Genomic DNA, 27948 nt, shown 5'->3' on the forward strand with positions numbered 1-27948 from the left:
CAGGACAACTGGCTCATACTTATGACGGTTGCGGTGTCCTGGGGTCATGTGATCCCCTTTTATGACCAGCAAAATCAATGTGGAAGCCAGATTCGCATAATAGCCACAGGACAAGAAGCAACAGGTGGAAACTAATCCAGGAGAAAAGCAACCTGGAATGAAGGAGAAATTTCCTGCCAGGGAGGACAATTCACCAGTGCTTGCCTCCAGTTGTTTGAATGCTCCACCACTGGAAGATTTTAAGAAGAGATTGGACAACCATCTGTCTGAAATGGTACAGGGTTTCCTGCCTCAGCAGGGGGTTGGACTAGATGACTTCCAATGTCCCTTCCAACTGTTCTATTTCTATTTCGAAAGAGAGAGAGAGAGAAAAGAAATAGAAAGGAAAGAAAAAGGAGAGAAAGAAAAAAGAGAGAAAGGAAAGAAAGAAAGAACGGAAGGAAGGAAAGAAAGAAACCGTTCCAATATATGGTTCAGGCAGAAGGATCAGGCTAAGGGTCTAAAAAGGACTGTTGAAACACAAAGGCAATTTTAATTTTCATGTTGGTTTTTTTTTGGCAAGAGAGATCTGGCAATCAAAATTGCCCTCCCCCCCAAAAGCTCTCCAGGTCCCCCTTCCTTCTCCCCTATGTTCACCACTGGGACACCCCCCACCCCCGCCATGGGGGCTTCTCACAGAAGACCCTAAGAGCCTGCCTTTGTTTCCTTCAACCTTTAGCTCTTCCACACCCGCGGGGGTTCCCCCAAATTGGCCGGCGTCATCTTCTGTTAATAGAAGTGGTGCTATTTTGAGTAACGGAAATGATCAGCACTGCAGGCCGGGATAGCGACTGCCTCAAATGAAGAGGAATTTAAACCCAATAAACTCGGCTTTGGGAGCTGGCAAAATAGGAAATCTCTCTGCAGAGTCTGCCAAGATGGGCTAAACTTGTGTTTTCTCAATGTCAGCCGCTTTAAGACGCCTGGAGCCAGCCATCCCTCTTCCTGGCTGGGGAATTCTGGGAGTTGAGGACCACGCAGCTTAAAGTGGCTGACATTGAGAAACATTTAATAAAAATCTATTTAAATGGAAATCTATTTAAATCCAGCCTCTTTGCAAAAATCCCAGCCGAGGCCTATAAAGACCCCAAACGTTTCTTCTGGAAATCCTCCCAAATGGATTTGCACATAGATGTTTTTTGCTCCTAAGACAGAGTCGCTGCCTCTTTCCGTTCTCTCCTTTGATTTTCCTAAGCCTTGGCTGAGTCGAGTGGCTTGGGAAATCAAAGAAAACAAAAATTTCCAAAGCAACAATGATCTCCAGGCCAGTTGCAAAAACAAAAGGAAAAAGCAATTTAGCAGAATTTATTACACGTTGTTTCAAAAGGGGGGGGGGGAGAGAAAAAAATCCATCTGCATTCTTTTGAGTTTTTAAGGATTTGTCTACAAGAAAGTTCCCCGTTGGCAGTAGGTTGCACAGGGGGGCCAGGCTGCGTGTGTGTGTGTGTGTACTGGACACATCTGGAAGGATGCCAACCATGGTTAGGAATGACCCCCCCCCAACCGTCCCAGCTTCCTCCCCTTGCTGGAGAGAGCTCTGCATCTGGACCCCTTTCCTGGTGATCCAGGGAAGCCCATCACCCCCCTATTTGTCGGGATCAGGGAGAGGCTGTGACCGGCTGCAAAGCTTCCCCTACGGGCTGATGCCCAGGAAAGCGAGAGCCACAAAGTGGCAGAGACACAGCCTGGCCCTTGTCCTGTGGGTGGCGAGCCAGAGAGATGCACCCCACAACTGAACCCCCGTCCCCTGTGGAGGCACCCGGTATTTCGGCCGCTGCATAGGTGGTGGTGGGGAGCAACCTTCTGGAGACCCTGGAGCCTGTCCTTGACAGGGTGAGGTCATCCCCTCGCAAGGGGTCTGGGAGCCCCTGTGCAGAAGGGCATCTGCCCAACTAAGCATCTCGCCTCCTCTCATCTGGGGCTAAGAGAAAGGAGCTCTACGCAATGCCCACCTCCCGATACAGACCCAGGTGCGAGGGTTGGGTGGGGGTCCCAGGAGATGAGAGCGACTTCCTCTCTTCCTGGGTCAAGGGCCACCTGCCCCCTGCCCGTTTCCACCGATCTCCTGGAGTTAAAATGCGCCAAAGCAGCTCCTGGCTTTATTCTCCTTCCCCGCATTAACACCGCTGTTCGTTAAACCGAACGCTGCCACGCCAAGCCCCCAAAATAACCAGACAGTGGTGAGGATGGGAGGCCACCCAGCAATCCTTGGATTGAGCAGGACTTCTCAGCGACGTTGGGATGAACGTGGCATGGTGTTGCTTCCTCCCGGGCGAAGTGGAGGGAGAGGAGAGGATCCGATGCCCCCCGAACCCCTCAATCTGGCAGGTTGGCTTGTTTAGGGGAGAGAAAGACAACGGCTGACCACGTTTTTGAGCTGCTACTTCCAAAGCTCGATCGGTCTAACGGGCAGGCAAGAAAAGTCCCGGATTTGACTAGGAACCATTCACAAGAGACATTTAGAGGGGAGAGTGCAGAAGGCAGAGGAGCCTCTTCCCCAAAATTCAGGCTGGGGCCCCTCCTGCTGAAGGCCCGAGGGGGCAGGAGAAACGGAGGAAACCCAGACTCGGGGTTTGGTCGACAGAGGATGGGAACCCCCTGGGCTGGCTGGGGATGATGGGGCTGGGGAACAGGGCAGGAGCCCCTCTCGACCTCCTCCAGAAGCGACCAAGGGGAGGGGGCGGGGGCAGGCCTGGCCCAAAGGGGCGATGCCAGAGGGAAACATCCATTTCCTTTTGCATCAGGAATAAAAAGATGTTTCGATAGGCTTGTTAAAATAATTTTTTCTTGCTAAAAAAAAAAAGGAAAAAGGAAAGAGGGAGACCTCCTCCCTCCCATCCTGCAAGCAGCAGAAGCCGGCCTCGGGGGTGCTCCTCGTGCGCAGAGTCCGTCTGGGGTTGTGGCGCAGCAGCACTGGGCCGGAGGCCACGGTCCTGAGAGGTAAAGTGACCGAGGACACTTCTCCTGGGGCTCCCAAGGCGTCCTGGGCCGGGCGGCTCGAGAGCCCGGCTCCCCAGGGCGTTCTGGCTCTGGGGCAGGAACCGGGGGATGGGGGGCTACTCCAGCCCCAGGATATAGTTAATCCCTTGCACCAGTCCGATGATGACCGGCTGCCACGCCACCAGGTAGCGCAGCCAGTCCAGCAGCTGTCCGTACATCACGTGCGGCCTCTCCCAGCTGCAAGGCGGAGTTAAGGCCGAGTAAAAATAAAAGGTAAAATAGTCCCTGCGGGTTTCTCTCGCTCCTTGTAGGTGACTTTCAGGCCCTCCGTTTCAAGGCCGTTGAGCCGGTGTTGTCGGAAGATGTTCGGTGGTCACGTGGCCAGCATGACCACAGCGCAGAGTGTGCAGCAAAACACGGGAACATGTTATCTCCTCACCAAAGGGCTGCCTATTTATCTACTTGCAAGTAAGATGCTTTTGAACTGCTAGGTTGGCAGGAGCCGAGGCCAGTGATGGGAACTCGCCCCATCACGCAGTGGCAGGAGGACTCAAACCACCCAAGGATAGACCTCTTCCTTTCCGGTTTTTCGGTGGGAGGGGGGGGGATAGAGGGGAGGTTCTGCACGAGCAGTGGGCGCACGCACCTGCTGGTCATGCAAGTGGGAGTGAATGCACACACGCTCGGCTGCTGCTTGCACAAGTGGGGATGTGTGCGTGCTCAGCCGCCACTTCTGCGGCCTGCTTCCAAAGGGCGCAAGGCCCGGTGTTGGGCTGCGGCCCTGGGGGTTGGGGACTCCTGGTTTAAGCCACTGAGCCACCACGCCTTAGATGGGGTGGGCAGTTCATTTCCCCAAGGGGCCACGGGACCCTTCCGGAGGGCTGAAGGTGCATGGCCACCCTTGTATGCCAATAGGTCAATTGGGAAAAAAGAAATTACGAGACAGCTTCAAAATGAAAGCAGCCCCCACGGGACGGACAGGGACAGCCAAGGGGCCAGATGTGGCCCAGGGGTGGGTGGGGGGTGGGGTAAAAGGCCAAGGGAAGCCACCAGGCTAACGTGGGGTCAACAGGCCACCATCCCACCCTCTGCCTCTGTAGCCTAGGATTCAAGGCCCCACATCAATGGGTCAGAGCAATCTACCTTCGACCGTGGTCATTTGTCCACCCCGGGTGAGAGACGGGCCTGCAGGGCTATGGGAAAACACTGAGCGCACCGCCTGGAAACGATTTGAGTGGAGACTCTTGGGGGGCAGGCATCTGGTGCCAGCAAGAGAGAGAATACGGGTTGGGAGGGGCACCCAGAGCATCTAGTCCAGCCCTCTGGGGGAGCCGGGGGTGGGCGGGTGTTCCAATGGCGAGAGAGGAAGGATACGGATTGCTGAACATCCGCTTGAGGTCCACTTTCTCCTTGCAGTACGGGCAGGTCTGTTTCTTCCCCACAATGCACCAGCCCCGGATGCAGAACTCGTGAAAGCTGGGCGGGCGGAGGGTCAAGGAGCAAACGGAGGGTGGACAGGATCCAGAAGTCGATAGAAAAGAAGCCCAGGGGGAGTCCTTAGTGCCCTCTGAGCGGGGCTCTTTCCTTGCAGACGTCTCAGTCCCCAACTAGGGAACATCATCAGGGCTGCGAGGGAGGGAGGGAGGGAAGGGAGGGTTGTGGAGAGGAGGAGGAGGAGGAGGAGAACTGGGAGGTCCTTGGTGCTCTCTGAGCTTGGCTTTCATGACCCAACTATGGAAGACCATCAGTGCTATGATCCTTATTGTTAGCCCTGATGTTTCCTAGTTGACCCCACAGTCCTCCTCCATCCCTTCTAGCGCTGATGACGTTGCCTAGTTGGGTCATGAAATGTCTGCCCGGAAACAACTAAACCCAGAGACCCCCATCATTAACGATGAAGTGAACGAAGGCTTTGGCCCAATCCAACATCCTGCCCCCCCCCCCCCACTGTGGAGGCATCCTGACTGGGTGAGCAGTTCCAGCCAGACCCAAACAGTCCTCCAGCTCAGGATCCCAAAGGAGGTTTGATCCCCACGAGGAAGAGGAGGAGGAGGAGGAGGAGGAGGCGCCCTGGAAGTGAGCTGCCCACGTGGGCTGTGACTGCTCTGCCACAGGCCCCTGAATCACCACAGGGCTGTGCATTGCAGCCATGACCAAAGAGCCGCGTGGGAGGAAGGAGGAGGCCAGGCCCTGCTCCCCTCTCAGCGGCTCCTTCGGAGGCTCCAAGGAATCCAGGCCGTCTCTCCCCTTCCCCACTCAGGGGCCCCTCCCTCCAGGACCCAGGCTGGCCCCCAGCAGCACAGGTGGGGCTTCCAGGGCACGGAGGGGACCCTCCCCTCCACCCAACCCCAGCGCTTTGCTCGCCCCTCAAGAGGCCAGGCTGGGGGACTACAAGTCCCATGCTCTCCGGGCATCTGGGGGTTACAGGTCAGCCCAGGGGGAGGGCCCAAATCAGGGAGCACCAGCCCAGGCCCAGCCCAGAGCATGGACAACAAGGGAGTCCTTGACTTATAACGGCTCCTTTAGTGGCCGTTTGAAGTTACAACGGCACTGAAAAAAGTGACGCCTGACCGCTTTTCACATCTCCAACCGTTGCAGGGTCCCCGGATCCAAAGTCGGAGGCTCAGCAACTGGCATGGACTTACGACGGTGGCAGCATCCCCCCACGGTCACGTGACCCCCTTCGGACAAGCCACGTTCAGCGGGGCAGCCGGATTCACTTAATGACCATGTTACTAACTTAACAACTGCAGTGATTCACTTAACAACGGTGGCATGAAAAGTTGTAAAACGGGGCAAAAATGTCACTCAACAAACGTTTCACTTGGCAGCAGAAGTTTTGGACTCGACTGTGGCCGTAACTTGAGGACTCTCCGTCCTCTGGCTCCTCCTTAGGATCATTGTTGTTTCCGTCCTGGTCTTCTTGGGCTGCCTGGGGTGTCCCTTTGGGGGGTGGGGGGGATGAGTCAGGGGAAAGCCCGGGGGGTGGGGTGGGGGGGCTGAGTCATGGCCCTGTGGCTTCCCCTTACGGCCCCGGGAAAGTTCCCACAAGCCCTGGTCCTCCCCACACGTGTGTCACGCAAGGGAAGCCGAGGGGATACCGTGATTGTGCACACGGACCAGCCTGCCCCGGAGGGAGAGACTCGCTCAAGGGAAAAAGCCCCTCCCCCCCCCATATGGGCCTTCCCTGCAGGGCCCTCCACGCTCGGCCAGCAGCTGTGGGGCAGGAGGGGGGAGGGGCAAGAGCTGGACTCGGGAGGAGCCCCTTGGGTGGCATTTGAGGGGTGCTTGGGGGGCCCCCGTGCCTGAGTGACCCAACCTCTGAAGGCTGGTCAGTGGGTTCACAGGCAGTCCTCGACTTATAACTGTTCACTTAGTGACCATTCGAAGTGACACTGGAAAAAGGGACGCAGGGCCGGTTTTTCACTTATGACCGTTGCGGCTTCCAAAATTTCTGTTGCTAAGCAAGACGGTTGTTAAGCGAGTTTTGACCCATTTTATGACCTTCCTTGCCACTGTTGTTAAGCGAATCACTTAACTTGTTAAGATAGCAAGGCGGTGGTTAAGTGAATCTGGCTTCCCCCATGGACTTTGCTTGTCAGAAGGTCGCAAAAGAGGATCACGTGACCCCAGGGACACAGCAACCATCGTAAGTGTGAGTCAGTTGCCGAGGGCCCCAATCTCGATCACGTGACCACAGGGATGCCTGTGTGCGTGTGGGGGAGTGTGTACCGCAGCCCCTGGAAGCTGCTCCCCCCTCCCTCCTGCCACGAGACCCCCCCATCCGTGGAAGGATACACGTGGTTGCAGGAGAGCCGGTAGGTGTTCTCGATGATCCCTTCCTCGTTGACGTCCACGAAGATCTGCTGCCCGCAGACGGCACAGACGCTGTCCGAGAGGTGCTTGGTGGGCATCCCGCAGGCGCTGTAGAACTGCCCCGGGGAGAGCCAGGCTGAGGGGGGGCTCAGCTCCCCCCAAGGGACTGCGGGGCCCAGGAGCCACCGCCCTTCAGGCACTGCCCCACCCACCCAAAGGCCCCCCACGGGAAAGGAGGAAGAGCTAGAGCGCCACCTAGGGGCCAAAGTCCCTCTGCGCTCCTTAGATCAGCTTCTCAACCTCGCCCACTTGAAGACAGGTGGACTACAACTCCCAACTTCTTCACCCAGCAGACTTTTTCTTTCTTTCTTTCTTTCTTTCTTTCTTTCTTTCTTTCTTTCTTTCTTTCTTTCTTTCTTTCTTTCTTTCTTTCTTTCTTTCTTTCTTTCTTCTTTCTTTCTTTCTTTCTTTCTCTTTCTTTCTTTTCCTTCCTTGCTTCCGTTTTTCTTTACTTCCTCCCTCACACTTTCTATCCTTCCTTCCTTCTCTCCCTTCTTTCCCTCCTTCCTTTTTTCCATCCCTCCTTTCACCTCCCTTCTCCCTATCTTCTGGGGAATTCTGGGAGTCGAAGTCTTAAAGGGGCCAAGCTTGAGACTGTTGACTGAGTCTGTGGTTGAAGGAAGCCACTGCAGATGGTCATTTGACACCAAGGTGGCCCACCCTCCACAGCTGTTCCCAGGCCAAGCACATCTGGAGTGAGGGCAGTGTGGGCCAAAAAGGCCGAGGGGGAGGAGGGGAGCCGTGGCTGGGGAAAAGGCAGGCAGAGCACAGGGGAGGGAGGGTCTCAAGGGGCAGGGAAGGCCAAGCCCCCTCCCCACCCCTCCCTCTTCCTCAAACAAGCCCCAGCCCAGCCCAGAGCCACCTCCCCCTTTGAGGGTCTTACCCCGATGGTGGAGGCCATGTAATCCGCACACATTTCCGCAAAGTCCCGTTCCAGGACTCCGTAGTAGAGGCCATAGAACAGGAGCGAGATCCCAAAATCCATGCCGTCTTCTGGTTTAATTCTGCCACGGGGTGGGGGGGGAGAGAGATTTCAGAAACCTCCGTGGCAGCCACGGAGAAGACCCTGCCCCAGGCAGGCAGACCTCGACGCCTGAGCTGGGAGTGCAGCCTTCAAGCTGGGGCTAGGGAGGCTTCGAACCCAGGACTCTTAAGAAGCCCTGCCTGGAGCTCAGGCTATTTGGCTCCAAGAATCCCTGCTTTGCCCGAGCTGCCCTTTGGGGCTCAGGAGTCCTCTAGACGGCCCCCAATTGTTCATGGTGCAAAGTATGATGATTAAATTAGCGCTAGCACTGATGATGTCACCTACTTTGGGTAACAAAACCTCTGCAGGAAAACCACCAAGGACCCCACCGTCCTCCTCTCCACCAATACCCCTCCTCTCTAGGACTGATAATGTTACTTAGTTTGGTAATGAAACGTCTGTTTCATTCAAGAAAACCACCAAGCTCTGAGAGCACCAAGGACCCCACCGTCCTCCTCCTCCTCCCCCTGCCCCACCATTTTCACCTGTGAACTACAGGTGTGTGTATGTGTGAGAGAGAGAGAGAGAGAGAGAGAGAGAGAGAGAGAGAGAGAGAGAGAGAGAGGGAGAGGTGGATTTTTCTCACCTGAATAATAAATTAAGTCCAAAGAGGGTGAACATGACAGCCATGTAGCCCACGATGCCTGTGGCGTAGCTGATTTTGTATATGAGGAGGAACCACTTGTAGACCAATCTAGTTGTAGGAGGAGAACAAAGAGACGCCAGCCTCAGAGCTATCAACCAGGACTTCCTGCCTCTGCAGATGGAAATGCCACCCTCCTCTCCTCTTTCAAACCAATGCATGGCAGCGGCCGGAAGCCAAAGGTATCCCAGAAAAGGGGGATAAATACCCCGTGAAAAGGAAAGCGCATCATTTGCCACTGGCCAGCTACAAAAAAATATTAACCCAACTGGAAACTGCCCAGCCAGAGGAAGGCATTCAAAGTCAGCCCTAAACAAGGTAAACTTCAGGATCTTAAGCAGCCTTCAAATGTGATGACATAAACGTACAGGCAGTCCTCAACTTATGACCACAACTGAGCCCAAGATTTCTGCTGCTAAGCGAGACAGTTGTTAAGTGAGTTTTGCCTTATTTTATGACTTTTCTTGCCATAGTTGGTAAGTGAATCCCTGCGCTGGTTAAGTTACAGGGACGGCTGTTAAGTGAATCTGTCCTCCCCGTTAACTTTATCAGGAGGTCACAAAAGGGGATCACGGGACACTGGGGCCGTCATAAATATGAAACCAGTGGTCAAGCGTCTGAATTTTGATGAGGTGACCATGGGCCATAAGTGGGAAACGTGGTCCTCAGTCACTTTTTCCAGTGCCGTTGTAACTTCGAACAGACACTAAACAAACTGTTGTAAGTCGAGGACTAACTGTATAAACGAACTGTAGATTTCGCTGACTGGAGAGTTTCTCATACAGGCAGTCCTGGAGTTACCACCACAATTGGGAAGAGAATTCCTGTCGGTAAGCCAGACGGTTAAGTGAATCCCCACCAATTTTTCTGGCCACGGATAAGTGAACCCCATGGTCACTGAGCGAAATCTGGCTCCCCCTCCGCAATGACTTTGCCTGGGGAGGTCACAAGTGGCCATCAGAGGACCCTGGGAAGTGGCCGTAAAGACAGGCCAGTGGCCAAGCCCCCCAATTTTGATCATGTGACTTTGGGGATGCTACGGCTGTCATGAAGTGCGAGAACCAATCACAAGTCCCTTTTTCCAGTGCTGTGGTAACTTCAAAGGGTCGCTAGGCGAATGGCTGTACCTTGAGGACTACCTGCTTTTGCACAGACACGGCTGCCTGTGGGTCCTGCAATGTGGCCCTCTGTCTTTGCACCCCACCCCTCAAAGGGCCACAGGGGAGACCAGTCAAGTCCCTGAGCAAACCACTGCCTCCGCTCTTCCCCGACACCGGCAGAAGGAAAACCCACCAACGGAGCTCTTTCAGGGACTCCGTCCGCGTTACAGGGAGTCCTCGACTTACAACCATTCGTTTAGTGACCGTTCAAAGTTACCACACCACTTTAAAAAGTGACTTATGACCGTTTTTCACACTTAACCACCGTTGCATCCTCCTCCTGGTCACGCGATCAAAATTCAGATGCCTTGCAAATATTTACGATATGGTTCACATTTACGACGGTCGCAGAGTCCCGGGGTCACGTGATTTCCTTTTGCGACCTCCTGAGAAGCAAAGTCAATGGGGAAGCCAGATTCACTTAACAACCGGGTCACGAACAACAACTGGGGTGTTTCACTTAACAGCCGTGGCAGGAGAGGTCGTAAAATGGAGCAAAACTCACTGAAAAACTGTCTTGCTTTGCAACGGAAATTTTGGGCTCCATTGTGTTCATACGTCGAGGATTACCTGTATTCCATTAGCACAGTGTTTCTCAACCTTGGAAGCTTGAAGATGGGTGGACTTCAACTCCCAGAATCCCCCAGCCAGCAACGCTGGCTGGGGGATTCTGGGAGTTGAAGTCCACCCATCTTCAAGCTACCAAGGTTGAGAAACTCTGCGTTAGCACGTTAATCATTTAGCCACTTTTTAATGGACTCTGGGTGGGCAGCTGGCCAAGGAGCGTAATTAAAACACTCCGAAGTAGAGAACAAATGCTCCGATGCCACCGTCTCTGTTTGCAGGAGACCCCGGCCTCACCGGCGTCCCAAGACCTCTGCCCCCCCCCAAGGAGTCCAAACAGGAAAGCGCCCCCTGCAGGAGATGGGCGGCCTTCCTCCCCCGGCTCACCTGGGGGTGGTCTGGACAAGGGGCTTCCGGGTGGCTCGGAAGGTAACGAAAGCCGTGATGGCCGAGAAGAAAATCCAGATGCCCAGGAACCGCCACCAATGCAGCTTCACGGTGAAGTAGAGGGGGACGACCCACATCTGGAAGAGGGTCACCATCTGCAATGAGAGGGAGGGGAGGGTTAGGGGAGGGCCAGCTTGAAGCCTCCCCGAGGGGCTGCATCTCGACAGGTGTCCATCCAGGATGGATAAAAATCAATGATTTTTTTTAAAAAATCAAAAAAATCCGATTTTTTTTATTTAAATCGGATTTTTTTGATTTTTATCGATTTTTTTGAAAAAAATTTATATGCCGCCCTTCTCTGGAGACTCAGGGCGTCTTACACTGCATTAAGCAATAGCCTTCATACTTTTGTATATTTATACAAAGTCACCTTATTGCCCCCACAAACTGGGTCCTCAATTTACCTAAATTTATTTTAATAAAAAACTTTTGGGGTAAAAATCCATCGTAAGATAGTTTTCTATTTAAGATACATAAATAATTTAGTTTATTCTGCATGAAACGGAGCTTAGTTATGTAGCAGGAGGCTGTATATTCTGCAACACTGGGACTGTCGGTGAGTCAACGGTGGGTCAAAGGAGTAGCAGAGATGACAGTTGCTCTTTAAAAATTATGATTTAAATCGAGTTGATTTAAATCAAGCCTTTTTACTAGTGATTTAAATCATGATTTCAATTGTCATTTAAATCAACTCGATTTAAATCAAATCCACCCTGTGTCCATCCCAGAAGCGTTCAGACAATCCTTAAAGAATCCTAGCAGAGGAGCTGGAAGTTAACCGTTGCCAGCAGCTGGCAGACCACTGGAACGGTTTTTAAGACTTACTATTTAGGCCAGGGGTTAAATTCAGCAAGAATCCAAGTGGGAGCATTCTAGGCAGAGAGTTTTAGGCTGTGAGGTCCCTGGGGCTCTTGGACCTGGGTGGTTTCCTCGCAGACGTTTCACGGAGGAAGAGGAGGAGGAAGAGGGGGGGGACTGTGGGGTCCTTGGTGCTTTCTAAGTCCGGTAGTTTTCCTGCAGACGTTTCATGACCCAACTAGGGAACATCATCAGTGCTAGAAGGGAAGGGGATTTGCTCTCGGTTTATATTCGGATACTTTGCTTGCAGAGAGCACCAAGGACCCCACAGTCATCCTCCTCCTCCTCCATAAACCCCACCTCCTTCTAGCCCTGATGATGTTCCCTAGTTGGGTCATGAAACGTCTGCAAGAAAACAGCCAAGCTCAGAGAGCACCAAGGACCCCACTCTTCTCCTCCGCCTCTTTGCAGCTCCTGTCCCTCCTAGCACTGATGAGGTTCCCTAGTTGGGTCATGAAACGTCTGCAGGAAAACCACCCAGTTCAGAGAGCCCCCAGGAGCCCCCAGTTCAACCCTGAAGGAGCGGCCTTACATTGTAGGAGCGAGGGTGCCTCTGTTTCCACTGTACCAGGAGCAGCTGGGCGACGACCAACGTGGCAATCAAGATGAGGACCATCTCGGCGTGCATGGCCTCGTGGCCCCGGTGTTTGGCGTGCATCCGGGCATGCTCGATCCTGAAACGAGAGCCAGGCGGGTCAGCCTCTCGCACAACAGCAGCACCTGCCAGCTCACAAGTCTTCCCAATGCAGCTGGCAACCCGTTCAGTCTGGCTGCGTAGCACGCACACGCACACACACGCGCACACACACACACACACACACACACACACACACAGGTTTCTAAAGACACCAGGCCGCCTCGGGAGCACAAAGACAGAGTCAGAACCACTCAAGTGGAGAGTGTGTGATGGGACAACGCAATTTTATTTTAATTTTTAAAAAATCTGAAATTAATTTTAATGCTTTAGTGCTAATTTTATACTTTACGTGTTGATTATATTGCACACTACCCAGAGTCCCTCTCTGAAGGAGAAGGACAGTTTAGAAAGAGAGAAAAAGAGAGAGAGAGAAGGAAGGAAGGAAGGAAGGAAGGAAGGAAGGAAGGAAGGAAGGAAGGAAGAAAGAAAGAAACTCTGGGAAGCAAACAACATCAGCCAATCTTCCTTGAGCCCAGAAAACAGGGAATGAAAGGCAGCCCTTCCAACCTGAGAATCCACAGGCTGAATAGTGCAGCCCCAGTACAGAGTGGGGGCACCCACAAGGCCATCTATCCTAGCCCCATAAGTAAACAGAGACATATCAGCAGCGTGCTGGAGGTGCGTCTTGCAAGATGAGCTCCCTGCCCCCTCTGCTTCCCCACAGCTGGCGGCTGCCCACCAAGACAGGTGTCCTGAAGGTAGCCAGGCAGCCTTGCACTCACCTCCATCTCTCATCCGGGTCCAGGTGCGAGAGGTCAACCTGCAAAGAACAAGAGAGAGCAGTTTGCACCCGAGGGAGAAGGTCTTGCTGTCTCAGCCAAGGGGATCTCCCAGAGCTGCCTTTGGGTCCGCCAGGATTCAGAAACCACCAGGGTCATAGCCACAGAACAAGATCAGCCCAGAACCTCCCCTGGGGGGGTTGGGGGGCTTAATGGGGTGCTGTGGATTTTAGAATAGCTGTGAACTTCGTTCACCTGCAGGGTAGCCATCACAGCAACTCCGAGAGCATGCTCTGGCTCTCCCCTGAGCAATCTTTAAATCCCTTCAGATCCGAGAACTTCCCAAGGGCAGACATTCCACCCTCATTGTGACGTGGCATTCCTGGCCTCCGCAGGGACCACCGGCCAGCCGGCTCTCCTTTTCCCCAGGCCCAGAGGCCTTTTGCTTTTTTTGCCCCTGGATAGCAGGCCTAGCGCAAGGGAAGGTGGAAGCCGCTGAGCCACCAAGGCCCTCGGCAGGCCACCTTCGCCTCTGGAGGAGACCGGTCAGCGTTTCGCTCGAAGGCCAGAGATGCTCGCCTGTTCTGTAGAGGGTGATGGGCTGACCAACAGGTGGGGGGGGGGAAGTTTACAACTATCCTAACATACAGTTGAAAGACGGAGCAGGTGGTCAGCAGGTAGAGGTCCAGGATCACGGACCGAATGGCCTTTAGTGTCCCTCACACTGTTGGAGGGCCAACCGTTCACATCTGGAATAAATGGGCTCCCCTTTAGCACAGCAGCATCTTTTATGAAACATGTTGTGGCACCAGACACGTCTCTGCTGCACTCTCCCCCTTGAAAACTACGGGAGCTGCCAGGGCTTCCTCCCCACTCCCCAATTTGTGACAGCTACAACAGCACACGAATGGCAAGTACGGGCAGGTGTGAGAGAGAGGGATGCTGGGTTGGAAAGGGGGCAGGGAATTCTTTGGGACCGAGAAGATAGCTTATATTTCTCTCTGGGGTTTCCAACTCCTGCAATAATTGTTTTTTTCAGTTTGAACTGGGGATCCGTAGAGATTATTCTCAGTCCTCCAGGTCATGGTTGTCCCAAAGGTGCTTTTTCAGGAGGCAACTGGACGTCCTCGTTTTTTCTTTGAAGACGTTTTGCTTCTCACCCAAGAAGCTTCTTCAGCTCTGACTTGGATGGTGGGGAATGGAACTGGGGACTTGCTAACAAACTGAGTTTTGTGAGTGTTCTCTGAGCTTAGTGGGGTTTTTTTTTTGCAAACATTTCATGACCCAACTAGATAACTTCATCAGTGTTAGAAGGGGATGATGGGATTTGTGGAGAGGGAGGACAACAACAACAACAACGACGACTGTGGAGTTCTTGGTGCCCTCTGAACTTGGAGGTTTTCTTGTGGAAGTTTCGTGATCCAACTAGTTCACCTCCCTCAGTGCTGAAGATGTTCCCTTGTTGGGTCATGAGACGTCTGCAAGAAAATAACCAAGTGCGGAAAGCATCAAGGACCCCCCAAATCTCCTCCTCCTCCTCTCTCAGCCTGCAACCCCCCTCCTTTCCAGCACTGATGATGTCACCTAGCTGAGTAATGAAGCATCTGTAAGAAAACCACCAGGGTCACGGAGCACTGAGTGCCTTGCAGAAAGTTTGTTAGCATGTCCCCAGGTCAAACTGGAAAAAAAAGAAGCCCTTGCAGAAGTTGAAAACTGGCGGTCCAAAGGTTTCCCCGAGGAAAGGAACAAGAGGTACTTGTCACCTGCAACTTCACCTACTCAGCGATAAGCCCAGCAACACCTGCCTAGCCCTGCAGCCGAACTATATTCCAAACAGCTGGCTAAACGTAGTGCAAAGGTTGTTGCCAGCACAGGAGGAAGGAGCAAGACTCCTACATGTGCACATCACGGATCACAAATTCAAGTTTTATTCACAAAAGCTACTCAACCCTTCTTTTAGCTGGGACACAGCGAATTAAAACCTCCTTTGCTCTCACTGGAGGTTTTTAAGAAGAGATCGGACAGCCGTTTGTCTGAAATGGTGTAAGCTCTCCTGCTTGAGCAGGGGGCTGGACTAGAGGACCTCCAAGGTCCCTTCCAAGAGTGTTATTCTATAATTCTGTTGTAAGAAACTGTTTTGCGTCCCTAAGGGGGCTGCCATTGCCAGGTGGAGGATGTCACCCGCACCCTCTTAACAGGAGAGGAGGGCCGAGTGTCGGTGAGTCACAGAGGTTACAAAGGCGTGTAAAGCACAGCTCAGCCATTGGAGGGTTGATCGGAGGGGAACGGCTTCTCCTCCTCTTAAGAGGCTGGAAAGAACCCTCACAATTGTTGCCGCACAATAATTGGCTTTCAACATTTTCTCCACCTAACAGACCAAGAGTTTGCACAGGTGTTTGGAAATAAGGGTAGGAAGGACCTTGGAGGTCTTCTAGACCAACCCCCACCCCCCTTCAAGCAGGAGACTGTAGCAAAAAACATCATTAAAAGGGGGCAAAACTCAATGAACAACTGTCTAACAACCAAAATTTGGGGCTCAATTGTGGCCGTAAGTCGAGGGCTACCTAAATTTGCAAACAGCATGGCTGATAAACGCACCCCGATACTAAGACTTGCTCAGACTCTGTCATCCCTCTGGCTTCTTTTAAAAAGAGAAGGAATGTCACCTTCCATCAGCTTTGGGGACCCAACGGGAAGCGCCAGGGGAATTTTCCATTTTGTAAAATTTGGGATTCGATTTCTAGGCTGCCCATCGGCCTGCCGGGCGATTCTAGGTGGCTGAGGAAGGGAAGGGAAGGGAAGGGAAGGGAAGGGAAGGGAAGGAGCCCCTGGAAAGCCAGAAAGGAGAACCAGGGTTACGACCGTCAGCATTCTTTCTTCAGCTCCTGCTCCAATTATAGCTTCAGGTCAGGCTGGGAAAGGAACTGAAGCGTGGGAGCAGAGGAAGGACTGGCAGCACAGGCGGGAGGTACCCAGTGAGAATCCTACAAGGACAGGGTTTCCCGAGCTTTGACAGCTTGAAATGGGCTGGACTCCAACTCCCAGAATTCCCCAGCTACTTTTCTGGGGAATTCTGGGAGTTGAAGTCCAGCCCTCTCCAAGCTGTCAAAGCTCGGGACACCCTGCAGTAGACCCTCGGCAGGGACTGTGGAACTCCCCGCCACAAGAGTCCAGGCAGTCCTAATTTGGACAGCTTTGCTGTCTGGGGAATTCTGGGAGTCGAAGTCCAGCCCTCTTCAAGCTGGAGAGACACTACAATAGACACCTGGTAGCTTCATCCCTTGGCAGGGACTGGGGGACTCCCTGCCACCAGAGCCCAGGAGGTTAGGTTTGGGAGAGCGGTGGTGGCTGGGGAAGGCTCGGAAGCTGAACTCCATCCCCATGCCAGCTGTCAACCTCGAGAAACACTGCAGTAGGCCCTTGGCAGTTTCAAGGGCCTGTGGGACTCCCCGCCACAAGAGCCCAGGAGGTCCTGATTTGGAGCAGCCATCAGGGGGACAACTGGCTCAAGAGACGCCGAAGGCCTTTTCCGGGGGTGCTTGGCCTGGATACGGGGGCCTGTTTAAGAGAGAGGCCCCCAGAGTCGCTCGTTTGCTGGCTCAGGTAGACTGTCCCTGGCGCTGGAGGCTCTAGCCAGCTGTGAAGAGACCGGGATCGGCGAGAGGCCTGCCTCGCAGGGCTGTTGGGGAAAGGGGACCATCCTTCCTCCTCCTCTCTCCCCTCCCCTCCCCGCCCGACTCCCGCCGGCAACTCACCTCGTCGGCGCCGGGCTCCAGCGGCGCCCCCACCACCTCCACTTCCACCACCGCCATCTTGCCCCCGCCTCACCGCCAACTCGCTTCCGCCGACGCCCACCAATCACCGCCCTCGGCTCTCGCTCGCCCAATCGCCGCCTTCAGAAGCTGCGGCGGAGGGCGGGCGATTCTCAGGGACCGTCGAACAAGTTCTGCATTCCCCCTCGGACGAAACCATATAAAATCCAACGGGAGGGGCCCCGCTGAGGTGGGGGTCTGAGGGTTTCTGCCTGGAGAATATGCTACAGTTCGGGGGCTCCGGGCTCCGAAGGGATCGGCGCGTTCTCAACGCTGCTTCCAAGGAAGGGGAATTGACAGACGCTCCCCGGGGTGACTGGCAAAAACTACGCCTCCCGGCATTCCCGGCGGCTTCGACCGGGGCGGAGCTATTGGCCGACGGGGCGGATGACGTCAGAGCGCGAGCGGAGCGTCGGCCTATCCGGAGCGAGGAGAGGCGTGGAGCCGAGGTTGGCGGGAAAAGCGAAGCCGCGTCCGGGGCTGATGGGCGTTGTAGTCCAGCCGCGCGGCCGGGAAGGCGATGGCGCCGCTGAGGATCCGCTGCGTGGTCTCGTTCTCCTCGCAGGTGACGCGGCCTCGGGGCCTGGGGCCCTCCGGGGACGGGGAGGGCTCGGGACGGTCGTGGGGATGCGGGCGCTCCCGACACGCGTCTGCTCCTGACCCCCCCCCTCCCCCAGCCCCCCCCTTTGCTCTCTCTGCGTGTGTTTTTTTAATGGGTGGTCGTAAAACGAGGACTACCCCTAAGAAAGGAATAACTGAAATCGGCCCTTCGGGGCTGTTATGGTTTGTGGGCCTCACAACATGGGCTTTGTAGTTCAGGTGGTCCTTATGGCCATTCATTCATTCATGTATACAGGTAGTCCTCGACTTACGACCACAAGGGACCCCCAAAATGTTCTGTGGCTAACCGAGACAGTTGCTAATTTTGCTCCCTTTTACGACCTTTCCTGGAACCCTTTTTGAGTGAACCCCTCTCAGTTCTTAGGGTTAGTAACCCGGTCGTTAACTGAATCTGGCATCCCACCCCCCCACCCACCCCCCCCGTTGACTTTGCCAGTGAGAAGATCACGAAAGGGGATGACGTGATTTGGGGACCCAGGGACCGTCATAAATACGAGTCAGTGGCCAAGCATCTGAATTCTGATCGTGTGACCCCGGGGGGTGGGGGGGAGGATGCTGCAACGGTCATAAGTTTGAAAACGGTCAAAAGTCACTTCTTTTGCTGCCTTTGTAAGTTTGCGGTCATTAAGCAAACTCTACAGGACAACCTGTATTGTTATACTTGCTAACTAACATAGTTAGTTTGTATTTTAATTTATTTTTGACTTTTAAAATGATGCGGTTTATCAAACCATTGCAGGGTGGAAGGTAGAAAACTATTTATCCTGCTGCTGTATATTGATTGATAACTTCTAACATTTCTAAACTGAAAAGGAATAGACTGGTTTTTTTTGCCCAGGATAGACTGGGATGCATGGAGTTCCTCGATAAGACAAAGCTGGTTAGTGGCTGATTGGTAGCCTGGCTGGTCTCTTGGTGAACTCCAAACAACCTTATGGCTTTATTTCCACATTAACACCTTAAATGTTATGCCCCTGCTTTCATCTAAAGGGAGACCTAGGTAACAGGTTGGCCTACATGTAGCTGATGAAAAGCTATGTAGCTACGATGAAAAATCCTGTCCTGTATTTTCCTTGATGTGTTAATTATAAAACGGAATGTAAGCTAAGGACCAGGGTTCCCTCTTTGAATGGGAGGAATCCCTTTTAATCGGAACATTCTGAATAAATTATAATTAAATGATCTGCCTGTCTTATTGGGGGTCTGAGCCTAGCCAGCCTTAGGCCGTATTTGGCTAACGGGTTCCTTGCGGCTGACATGCCTTTGAGTATCAACATTAAACCTTCATTAAATGCTTTCCTCCGATTCCCCCTTTTCTGGGCCAGGACCCCAAATACCCCGTGGAGAACCTCTTGCTGGAAGAAAGGGCTCAGCCCTGGCTCTGCTGCCCCTTGGACCGCAGCCGGCAGCTGAGAGCCGAGTTGCAGCTGGAGCAGGCCGGCTGCATTGGCTACATCGACGTAGGTAAGTCAGGAGGGCGATTTGAAATGCTCTTTTGGCTGGGGGAGTAAAGGGTTTATGCTCCACTTCTAGAGAGCATGGAGCAAGAGGTCGCAGCGAAGGATCGGGGCCCAGTTTATTTTATTTATTTGTAAAATGTATTGGCCACCCATCTTACCACAGGGGAACCCTGGGCGGCTTGCAATCTTAAAATCAAAATACCCGTATATAAAAGCTAAAAGACATAAATAAAATGCTGGGAAGATCCAGTCAGTGGTTTAGAATCTCATATGCAGGTAGTCCTCGACTTATGACCACAATTGAGTACAAAATTTCTTTTGTTAAGTGGTATTGCCTCATTTTATGCCCTTTCTTACCACAGTTGTTAAGTGCATCACTGCAGTTGTTAAATTAGTCACATGTCAGTAAGTGAATCTGGCTTCCCCATTGGCTTTGCTTGTTGGAAGGTTGTAAAAAGGGGATCATGTGACCCCGGGACACTGACCGTCATAAATGTGAACCAGTGGCCAAGCCTGAATTTTGATCACGTGACCCACAGGGATGCTGCAACGTTCGTAAGTGAGAGAAACGGTCATAAGTCCCTTTTTTCCAGTGACGTCGTAAGTTTGAATGGTCACTGAACGAACGGTTGTAAATCGAGGACTTGAATGAGCTGACAGGCGCCTGTGTGGCTGTGCTGGGAGGAGCCGGAGGGGCTTCCCCTGGAGAGTAAGGGGCTTTCCTGCTTTGGGTCCCCAGGGAACTCTGGCTCTGCCTTCCTGCAGATCGAGGTGGGCCGGTCCTCCTGGCCTCCAGATCAGCATTATCTCACCCTGCTTCCAACCACCACTTTGATGATGCCAGCGGATGCCAAGCAGGACAGGAACCGTTCCGGGGTCCGGATGTTTAAAGAAGGTAAAGGGAGGGGCTGGTCTGCCTTGGGCCTGGGGGTTGGACTAGAAGACCTCCAGGTTCCCTTCCAGTTCTAGGCTCTGCAAGCATGCCGGAGCCGCCCAGGTGTAGGAGGTTCAGCTCTGTTGTGTCGCGCAGGGGACTTGCTGGCATCGGCGCTGGCGGAGAAGTGGGATCGCGTCCGGCTCACCTGCAGCCAGCCCTTCAACAGGCACGCCCAGTTTGGCCTCGCCTTCATCCACATCCGCACCCCAGAGGATTCGGAGGAGCGCCGGGGGGATCCCGCAGCCCCCTCCCCATGTCAGGTAGGGCTTTGTGGGAGACGCAGGGGGTTCAGGGCAGCACCTTTGGTGGCTTTAAGACTCGTGGACTTCAAGCCCCAGAATTCCCCAGCCATCTCCCACACCCCGGTTGTAAATAGCGCACTGTCCTCGGCTTACAAAAGTCGATTTAGTGACAGTTCGAAGTTACAAAAGTGCTGAAAAAAGTGACCTGACCGTTTCTCACACGTACGACCGTTGCAGCATCCCCGGGGCCACGGGATCAAAATTCGGAAGTTTAACAACTGGTTCATATTTATGACAGTTAGATGCCCCAGGTGCCTCCCTTTTGCGACCTGACCAGCAATTTCAATGGGGAAGCCAGATTCACTTAACAACCAGGTTACAAACTTATCAACTGCAGTGATTCATTTAAGAAGAAAGTGGCAAGAAAGGGCGTAAATTGGGGCAAAACTCACTTAACAAATGTTTTACTTAACCACAGAAAATTTGGGCTCAATTGTGGTCGTAAGTCCAGGACTACTTGTCTAAATGAATGAATAACAGCAGAATTTTAATCCTTGTTCTTTGCCTTCATTTTGATGACCTGTATTCCCACGGCCTTCCTCGGCCGAGTAAATTCCTTCCTCTGTTATTATCCCTCTTAGGCTTCTCCGGAGTCGGCCCCCAAGCCTGGGGTCTTCAGGGGGACCCTTTCCCCAGCAGAGCCATCGTAAGTACCCAGCTATGTCTTGGGCCGCTCTGGCTGCTTTGCCACTGTTTATTCATTTGAAAGGTTAATAACTTTAAAACTATAAATCCCATCTGATGAAAACATTCAAAGCAGTCAGTTCCCACGTGCAGCTGATCCGTTTCCCTTGTCACAAGGGGCTGAAACTGCATCTTCAGCAGTGCCCTGAAATCCTGGCACGGCTCTCCCCGCCCGGGGTGGATAAGAACCCAGCCAGGATGCGTTGCTTTTCTTCCCCCAGGTGCAGCACCCAGGAGGAGACGCTGCTCAAGAGCCAGTTGCAGCAGCTGGACTCCGCCCTCCTTGGCAAGGGGCTGAGCCCGTCTGGCCTGAGTCGCCCAGCCCGTCTGGTCCTGAAGGCAGCAGCCTCTGCCCACAAGTGAGCCCCTCTCCTGCCCGCCGGGTCGCCACCGCCTGCTGCAAGGAGCAAAGAGGCTGGGCGGGCCCCGAGGGCAGCCCAAAGCCCCAGGGCCCCAAGTGAGTGGGGGGGGGGGATGAGAGGCTCTGGGCCATCACCAGAGGCGGGGGGGACCTCGCGGGCTTCATGGCTCCTTCATCCAAAGATGCTGATTAGACACGACCCAGAACGGATGCCGAGAGAGGTTACCGTGAGAGCCAGTTTGGGGGAGTGGTTATTAAAGTGTTGGCCTACAAGCCAGGAGACAGTGAGTTCGAGTCCTGCTGCCTTAGGCCTCAGTGGCGCAGTAGTTAGAACGCGGTACTGCAGGCTACTTCAGCTGACTGCCGGCTGACTGCAGTTTGGCAGTTCAAGTCTCACCCGGCTCCAGGTTGACTCAGCCTTCCGTCCTTCCGAGGCAGGTAAAACAAGGACCCAGATTGTTGGGGGGCAAAGGCTGACTCTGTAAAGCGCTTAGAGTGGGCGGGAAAGCTCTGTGAAGCGGTATATAAGTCTAAGGGCTACGGCTACTGCTAGGCATGAAAGCAGACGTTGGGACTTAGCAGGAAACATTTGTAACTCAGGGTTGAACTGTGAAGTCCTCGGTGCTTCCTAATCTCAGTGGTTTTTTTGCAGACATTTCATGACCCAATTAGGTAACATCTTCAGTGCTAAAAGGAGGGGGGTTGCAGAGTTCAGGAGGAGAAGGGGAGAAGGAAGAAGGTCAAGACGAGGAAAAGGAGAGGAGGATGAGGAGGAGAAAGGGAAGAAGAGGACGGGGGTCTTTGGTGCTCTCTTGCAGATGTTTCATGTCCCAATAAAGACGTCTTCAGTGCTGGGGGGGGGTTTGCAGGGAGGAGGACTGTGGGGTCCTTGCTGCTCTCCAAGCTTGCAGATGTTTTATGACCCAATTAGGTAACACCATCAGTGCTAGAAGGGAGTGGGGTTTATGGAGAGGAGGAGGACCGGGGGGGGGGGTCCTTGCTGCTCTCTGAGGTGGGTGGTTTTCTTGCAGAGATTTCATGACCAAACTAGGTAGCAGCATCAATGCACTGAAGATGTTCCCTAGTTGGGGCATGAAAGGTCTGCAAGGAAACCTACCAAGCTCAGAGATCACCTGGGACCCCACACCTAAAAGAGCTTTGCCAGCCCTGCTAACTGCATCACCATCCACTCTCCTGTTGGAGGTTTTTGTGTGTCCTCCAAGGTCACCTAAGGCCAGGCAGGCGCTGTGACCTCTTGTGGCCGTGAGCTTCCTATACTTCCTACATATCCAGAAAGTTGGCGTGGGAGCCCCATCCTTAGTGGCTCTGGGCAGCTCACAAAGAGGTTAGAAGGCGAAACGTAATAGAAACCTGCAGAGCAGAAGTCTAAAGATAGTCTAAAGGCCTGGAGCAAAAAAACCAGCATTTTTTCAGCCTCTGCCATAAGACTGGTTCGCCTTCAATTAAGCGCTGAGCTGTGCCCGCCAGGACCCATCAAGCTCCCTGCAGATCAGCCTTTCTGTTGCGGGATCTTGCAAAGCGCCCAGATCTCCACCGGTTGCTCTTTAACCGGCAAGCCTTTCCTGGGGGATTCACACTGCCGGCATGTTTCATCCCTCAGGGCCCAAAGAGGAGCAACCGGCCAGGAGCAGCCGCTTGAAAACAAAGAGAAGATCGCAGGGCGGTGCCAGGAGGTGAGTTGGTGCTTCCTTCCCTGAGCCCCGTTTGCTTTCTGGCAGGCCTGTTAGGGCTCACTACAGGCAGTCCTCGACTTATGGCCCCAATGGAGGACTGATTTTTCCATTGCTAATAAGGCGGTTGTTGAGTGAACTACACCTGATTTTATGAGCTTTTCAGCCACGGTTGCTAACTGAATAGCTGCAGTTGTTAAATGAATCACACGGCCATTAAGCAAATCGGTCTTCCCCCATTGACTTTGCTTGTCAGAAATGGGGGGGGTGGCACGGAGGCACTTTGAATTTGATTGGAATTCTGCATTTAAGGGGGGGGGGGGAAATCCTTCCACTTTGAGGGGGGAGGCAGGCAGAGAAGAGACCAGGAAAAATTCCACTACTAACTAAGCAAGACGGGTTTTGCTCCATTTTACGACCTTCCTTGCCACAGTTGTTAAGTGAGTCACTGCAGCTAAGTTAGTAACACGGTTGTTAAGTGAATCCAGCTTCCCCATTGTCATTGTTGTTAGATGGTCACAAACACTGCGACCGTCATAAAAACGAGCCAGTTGCCAAGCAGTTGCCAATTTTGATCATGTGAACATGGGGAAACTGCAATGGTCGTAAGTATGAAAATGGTCATAAGTCACTTTTTTCAGCGTCCTTGTAACGGTCCCTAAACGAATGGTTGTAAGTGCAGGACAACCTGTAAAAGTTTTTTTTCTTCAGAGCTAGGAATGGTTCTCGAAGGGAGGGGAGAACCTGCAGCCTGAGAGGAAAACCACCAACCTGGGAAAGTGAGGAAGAGGAAGGAGGAGGAGAGAGCAGACTCAGAGGAGGAGAAGCTGCGTTGGGCACCTGCCCAATCTGCACAGGTGAGCCAAGTCCCAGGATGGGTTCCCCACCAGGACAGTGAAAAACCCTGCAGGTGGCGAGGACGGAGAAAAGGCCTGGGAGCAGGCCACCCCAAGGAAACTTGGGTAGAGGGGTGTGTGGGTGGGTCCCTGGGGCAGGGTCCCCCCAGCCCGCCCACTTCTTTAATGCCAGAGTTGCAGGTCTGCGAGTTTGGGGTTAGCATCCTAAACATATTTTTAAATATCTATTTATTAGGGATATACTTCCCTTTTTATACAGGAGCCTCTGAAGTAGATGAATAAAAAGAAACTGTACCATAAGCTCTGAAATTAGGCCTGGGGAGGTTCTTCCCTAAAATCCCCACCACCAGATCTCTCTCTCTCCCTCTCTCCCCCCCCCTTCTCTCTCTCTCTCTCTCTCACACACACACACACACACACACACACACACACACGATGGCCATCAGCCGAATTGCTTTGACACCCCCACCCCCTCGGCTTCTTGCATTCCCTGCAAATGTGGAGTGTGGAGAGGAAGTTATATTTGCCACTTTTCCTGCATGTTGGCTCCTCTGAAGAGGGTGGACCCCAGCTCCCAGAATGCCACGCTGGCTGGGGAATTCTGGGAGTTGAACTCCGCATGTCCCAGAGTGGCCGAGGTTGAGAAACTCTTGATTTAAGGATTAGCTGCTGTTTTTCTGCCCTTTTCTGCTTTTTGTGATTGGGAGATCTGGGTTGCAGGTATTGGATCGATCCGAGTGGAGCTCCACTGTGCAATCCAGAGGCTGGTCGGGAAATTCAGGCAGTCCTCGACTTACGGCCAAAACGGAGTCCAAAATTTCCATTGCTAAGCAAGACAGTTGTTAAATGAGTTTTGCCCCATTCTACCACCACCTTTCACGTGTTAAATGAATCACTGCAGTTGTTAATAACAGGGTTCTTAAGTGAATCTGGCTTCCCCATTGGGTTTGCTGGTCAGAAGTTGTTCATGTGACTCCAGGACACTGTGACCATCATAAATACGAGTCAGTTGTCAAGCGTCCCAGTTTTGATCATCCAGGAGCATCTGCCGGTGGGAAGAGGTGGGTGCCTGTTAAAACCTTTTGCTTTCTCCTGTCACAGGTCGTTTCCCGGCCGAGCTCTTGCCCATCCATGCCTCCACTTGTGGGGAAGAGGTGGAGGTGGCGAGGGCCTCTTCGTCCCCCGTGTGGGGATCCTGGGTGGAGTGCCCCCTCTGCCAAGACCGGTTCCCTGCCTCCGAGGTGGAGGGTCATGCCAGCGGCTGTGGGGAAGAATACGCTTAGTCCTCAGTCCTCTTCCAAAGAGGAGGGCGGATGGGGTCCTTTGCAGCCCCAAGACTTCCTGGCTCTCTTGGTCAGACATCAGAGAAGGGGCTGGGAGACCCTCCCTCAAGGCCTCCGGAGGGAAGAGCCGCGAGAGGACACGACGGTCGGAGTGGGCAAACCGATTCCAGATCTCCTCGGAGGAACATCCGAGATGCTGAAACCGGACTCCGTGACCCACAAACCCACAGCCATTTGCCTCTGATGCCGCGCCCCTCCTCAAAGCAGATTGTAGTTACTAAGAGGGATGGCCTGCAACCTTTCCGTGGGATTCACTGGAACATTTAAAACGTCCAGATATTGAGGCTGTTTTTAACCTGTCGGCCAAGAAAATTGCCTTTTTATTATTATTATTATTATTTGAAGCAGGTAGAAGGGGATGTGATTTTGATTCAAGAGCCTTTGGGTTTCTGTGGGGTGGGTGGGGAGGAAGAATTGGTCAGCTGTGATGAAGCTCAGAAGCTGGACTGGCAGGGAGGCCACGGGGTGGGGTCTCCCTGGAAGGGGTGCCTCAAGGCTACTCATCTTCAGCTCAAGGCCACCCAGGCTTTGCGGCATTCAGGGTGGAGATTTCTCCTTGCCCTCTGAACAGGCTTCGTGCAGATTGTCCAAAAATTCCTAGCTGGTATCTAGCTGGAACGTGACAAGGCAGGTTTTCAAACTGGAAAAAAAAAGTTGCTTTCCTGGAACAGTTTGGCTCGATTCCTTTTACGTGTGTGTAACATGCTTGAAATACAAACTCCAAAAGAAGGGGAGCAGGAGAGAGAGAGAGAGAGAGAGATGTAATTTTATTGCAGAAATGTATAAGTGTTTGTTTTTTGTCTTTTTAACGCACATTTTTTAAAAAAATGTTTTTGTCTAATAATGTTTTACCTTTTTTTTTAATCCTTTTCTTGGAGTTTGTATTTTAACCTTCCGAATAAAATAAGATTTGTAGGGAAGAAAAGGAAGAAATGTATAACAAGATAACATTACAAAGAGAAGGAATGATCCAGAAGAAATGAGAAGGAATAATGAATAAGAAAGAAAATAGAAGGAATAGAAAATAAAAAAAAGAAAAGATTATATAGAAAGTGCCTTCCAATCTTTTTGACAAAGGTTATATAAATGCATTTATATATAAAGCTATATCTTAATTTTCTTCCTTCCTTCCTACCCTTTCTAATCTTCAAGGCCATAAATTGCAAGTTCATTTTTCTCTTTTATTCAGAAAAATGTCTGTGGGGGTTTCCAGTCACATAAATGTACTTGATCTTCCTCTAATCAAATAAGTTTTGTCTTCTCTGCTATTTCTGTTATCTTCACCAGCTGTTCCTCCACTGTGGATCTTTCAGGGTCTTTCCATAACATGCAATTCTTGTTTATCATAGTGATACCCTTATATATTTCACATTTATCTCTGGGTTTGTTTGTTTTTCCATTCAATTCCATTTGTTTTTTCCATTTTCATGTTCTTTGTCAACAATTTTTGTCTTTCGTTTCATAATTTTAAAACCCTCTATAAAGCCCCCAAATTTGTTTTCCATGAATAGGTATATTCCTCTCAGAGGGTCTTCCAAAAATTATCAGTTGGTCATCCACGAACGCTGGTGATTCATCTCTCTCTCTTTTAAGCTTCACTCCGGCAATTATCTTGCCTTATTTCTCTTTGGACCTTTCAGATCTCAAGTAAATAGCAATGGCAACAAGGGCCATCCTCGTCTAGTCCCTTTCTGTATCTTTTTTTAAATTCTTCCAGGATTTGAGGGGCTGCCACAAAGAAGAGGGGGCTCAACGTATCCTGCAAGGAATCTGAAAGCGGGAGGAGAAGCAATGGATGGAAACTCATCAGTCAATCAGACTAGAGCTGGAAGGGGCCTTGGAGGTCTTCTAGTCCAACCCCCTGCTCAAGCAGGAGGCCCCACATGTTTTCTAGAAGGAGGAATCTCCTAACTGAGAAAAATTGGCCTGGGGAACGGCTGCTCCAACCAACCATGGAGGTTTTCAGAAGAGACAGGCAGCCACTTGTCCAAGGACTTCCAGCTCCGTTACTCTAATATTCTGTAAAATTACTTTAAAAACTATTAAATCCAACCACAAAACGTCAAAAGGTTCACTTTTTCATGCTGCTGGTGCCGTGGCCCTCAATTTCTTGAGCCCCTTCTCCGAAAAAGAGGATTTTGAGCCTTTCTCTTCCCATCCTTGTCTGCCCTGGAAGCCGCCTCTTGGCCTCGCTTTCTCTGCATAAACAAAGTTGTTTACTCCGGGGCTGGGCTGAGCACTTGGGCTGCTCTCCTGGGGCTCCAGGTTTTTATCTCACGGCATTGTTTGCCCGCTTGATCTGCGGCCAGAAGACCCAGGAAGGCAGCTTTGGATGTGGTGCCCACCGGGCCATCTTGGGTTCTGGGCAGCTGGAGGGAGTTTGGTGGAGGCCGTGGGTGAAACTGGTGCACAGGAGATGCTTCCCAGGTTTCTCCTCTGCCTGCCAAGCCTCCTGGCATTGCCTGGAAATGAGCTGATGCAGGAAAAGGCCCTGCATGCCAAGTGCCTCCTTTAGAGGGGCACAATGGTGCCCCCCCCCAGCTAAGTTAACTGCTGAGAAGCCCAAGGAAAGGAAAGAATTAGGGGAGGCACGATAACAGTTTTTCAATATTTGAGGGGCTGTCAGAGAAAAGGGGGATCAACAAGAAGCAGTGGATGGAAACTAACCAAGGAAAGAAGCAACCTAGAACTATGGAGAAATTTACAATTAACCCGTGGAACAGCTTGCCACCAGAAGTTGTAGGTGCTCCATCACTGGAGGTTTTTAAGAGATGGGATAATGTTTTGCCTGGAATGATCTAAGGCAGTGATGGTTGACCTGTGCAGCACCGAGTGCCGGAACGAGCAAGCTGGAGCCCGGAAGAGAGCAGCTGGCCAGTGCACGTGCGTGTCGTGGCCAGTTGCCCTTCTGGG

At 52.4% G+C, this 27948-nt stretch overlaps 2 protein-coding genes across 2 annotated transcripts; one reads left to right on the forward strand and one right to left on the reverse strand.

The window, feature by feature from the left end:
- Positions 1-1356: 1356 nt before the first annotated feature.
- On the reverse strand, positions 1357-16783 carry RNF121 (ring finger protein 121). The gene is made up of 9 exons (XM_070944142.1): positions 16723-16783; positions 12971-13008; positions 12084-12225; positions 10634-10788; positions 8466-8573; positions 7739-7859; positions 6778-6911; positions 4354-4455; positions 1357-3216 (listed from the first exon to the last, which is right to left on the reverse strand). The coding sequence occupies exons 1-9, from the start codon at positions 16777-16779 to the stop codon at positions 3096-3098; spliced, it is 978 nt and encodes a 325-aa protein (XP_070800243.1). The 5' UTR covers positions 16780-16783; the 3' UTR covers positions 1357-3095.
- Positions 16784-17299: 516 nt separating this feature from the next.
- XNDC1N (XRCC1 N-terminal domain containing 1, N-terminal like) lies at positions 17300-24975 on the forward strand. Its single transcript, XM_070943690.1, has 9 exons — positions 17300-17344; positions 18726-18864; positions 19600-19755; positions 19891-20057; positions 20681-20745; positions 21005-21142; positions 22766-22838; positions 24400-24412; positions 24794-24975. The coding sequence occupies exons 1-9, from the start codon at positions 17300-17302 to the stop codon at positions 24973-24975; spliced, it is 978 nt and encodes a 325-aa protein (XP_070799791.1).
- Positions 24976-27948: the final 2973 nt, after the last annotated feature.

The sequence above is a fragment of the Pituophis catenifer genome, unplaced genomic scaffold (assembly GCF_029215685.1).
Source record: "Pituophis catenifer annectens isolate HBS135680 unplaced genomic scaffold, rPitCat1.0.hap2 SCAF_4, whole genome shotgun sequence".
NCBI classification, from domain to species: domain Eukaryota; kingdom Metazoa; phylum Chordata; class Lepidosauria; order Squamata; family Colubridae; genus Pituophis; species Pituophis catenifer.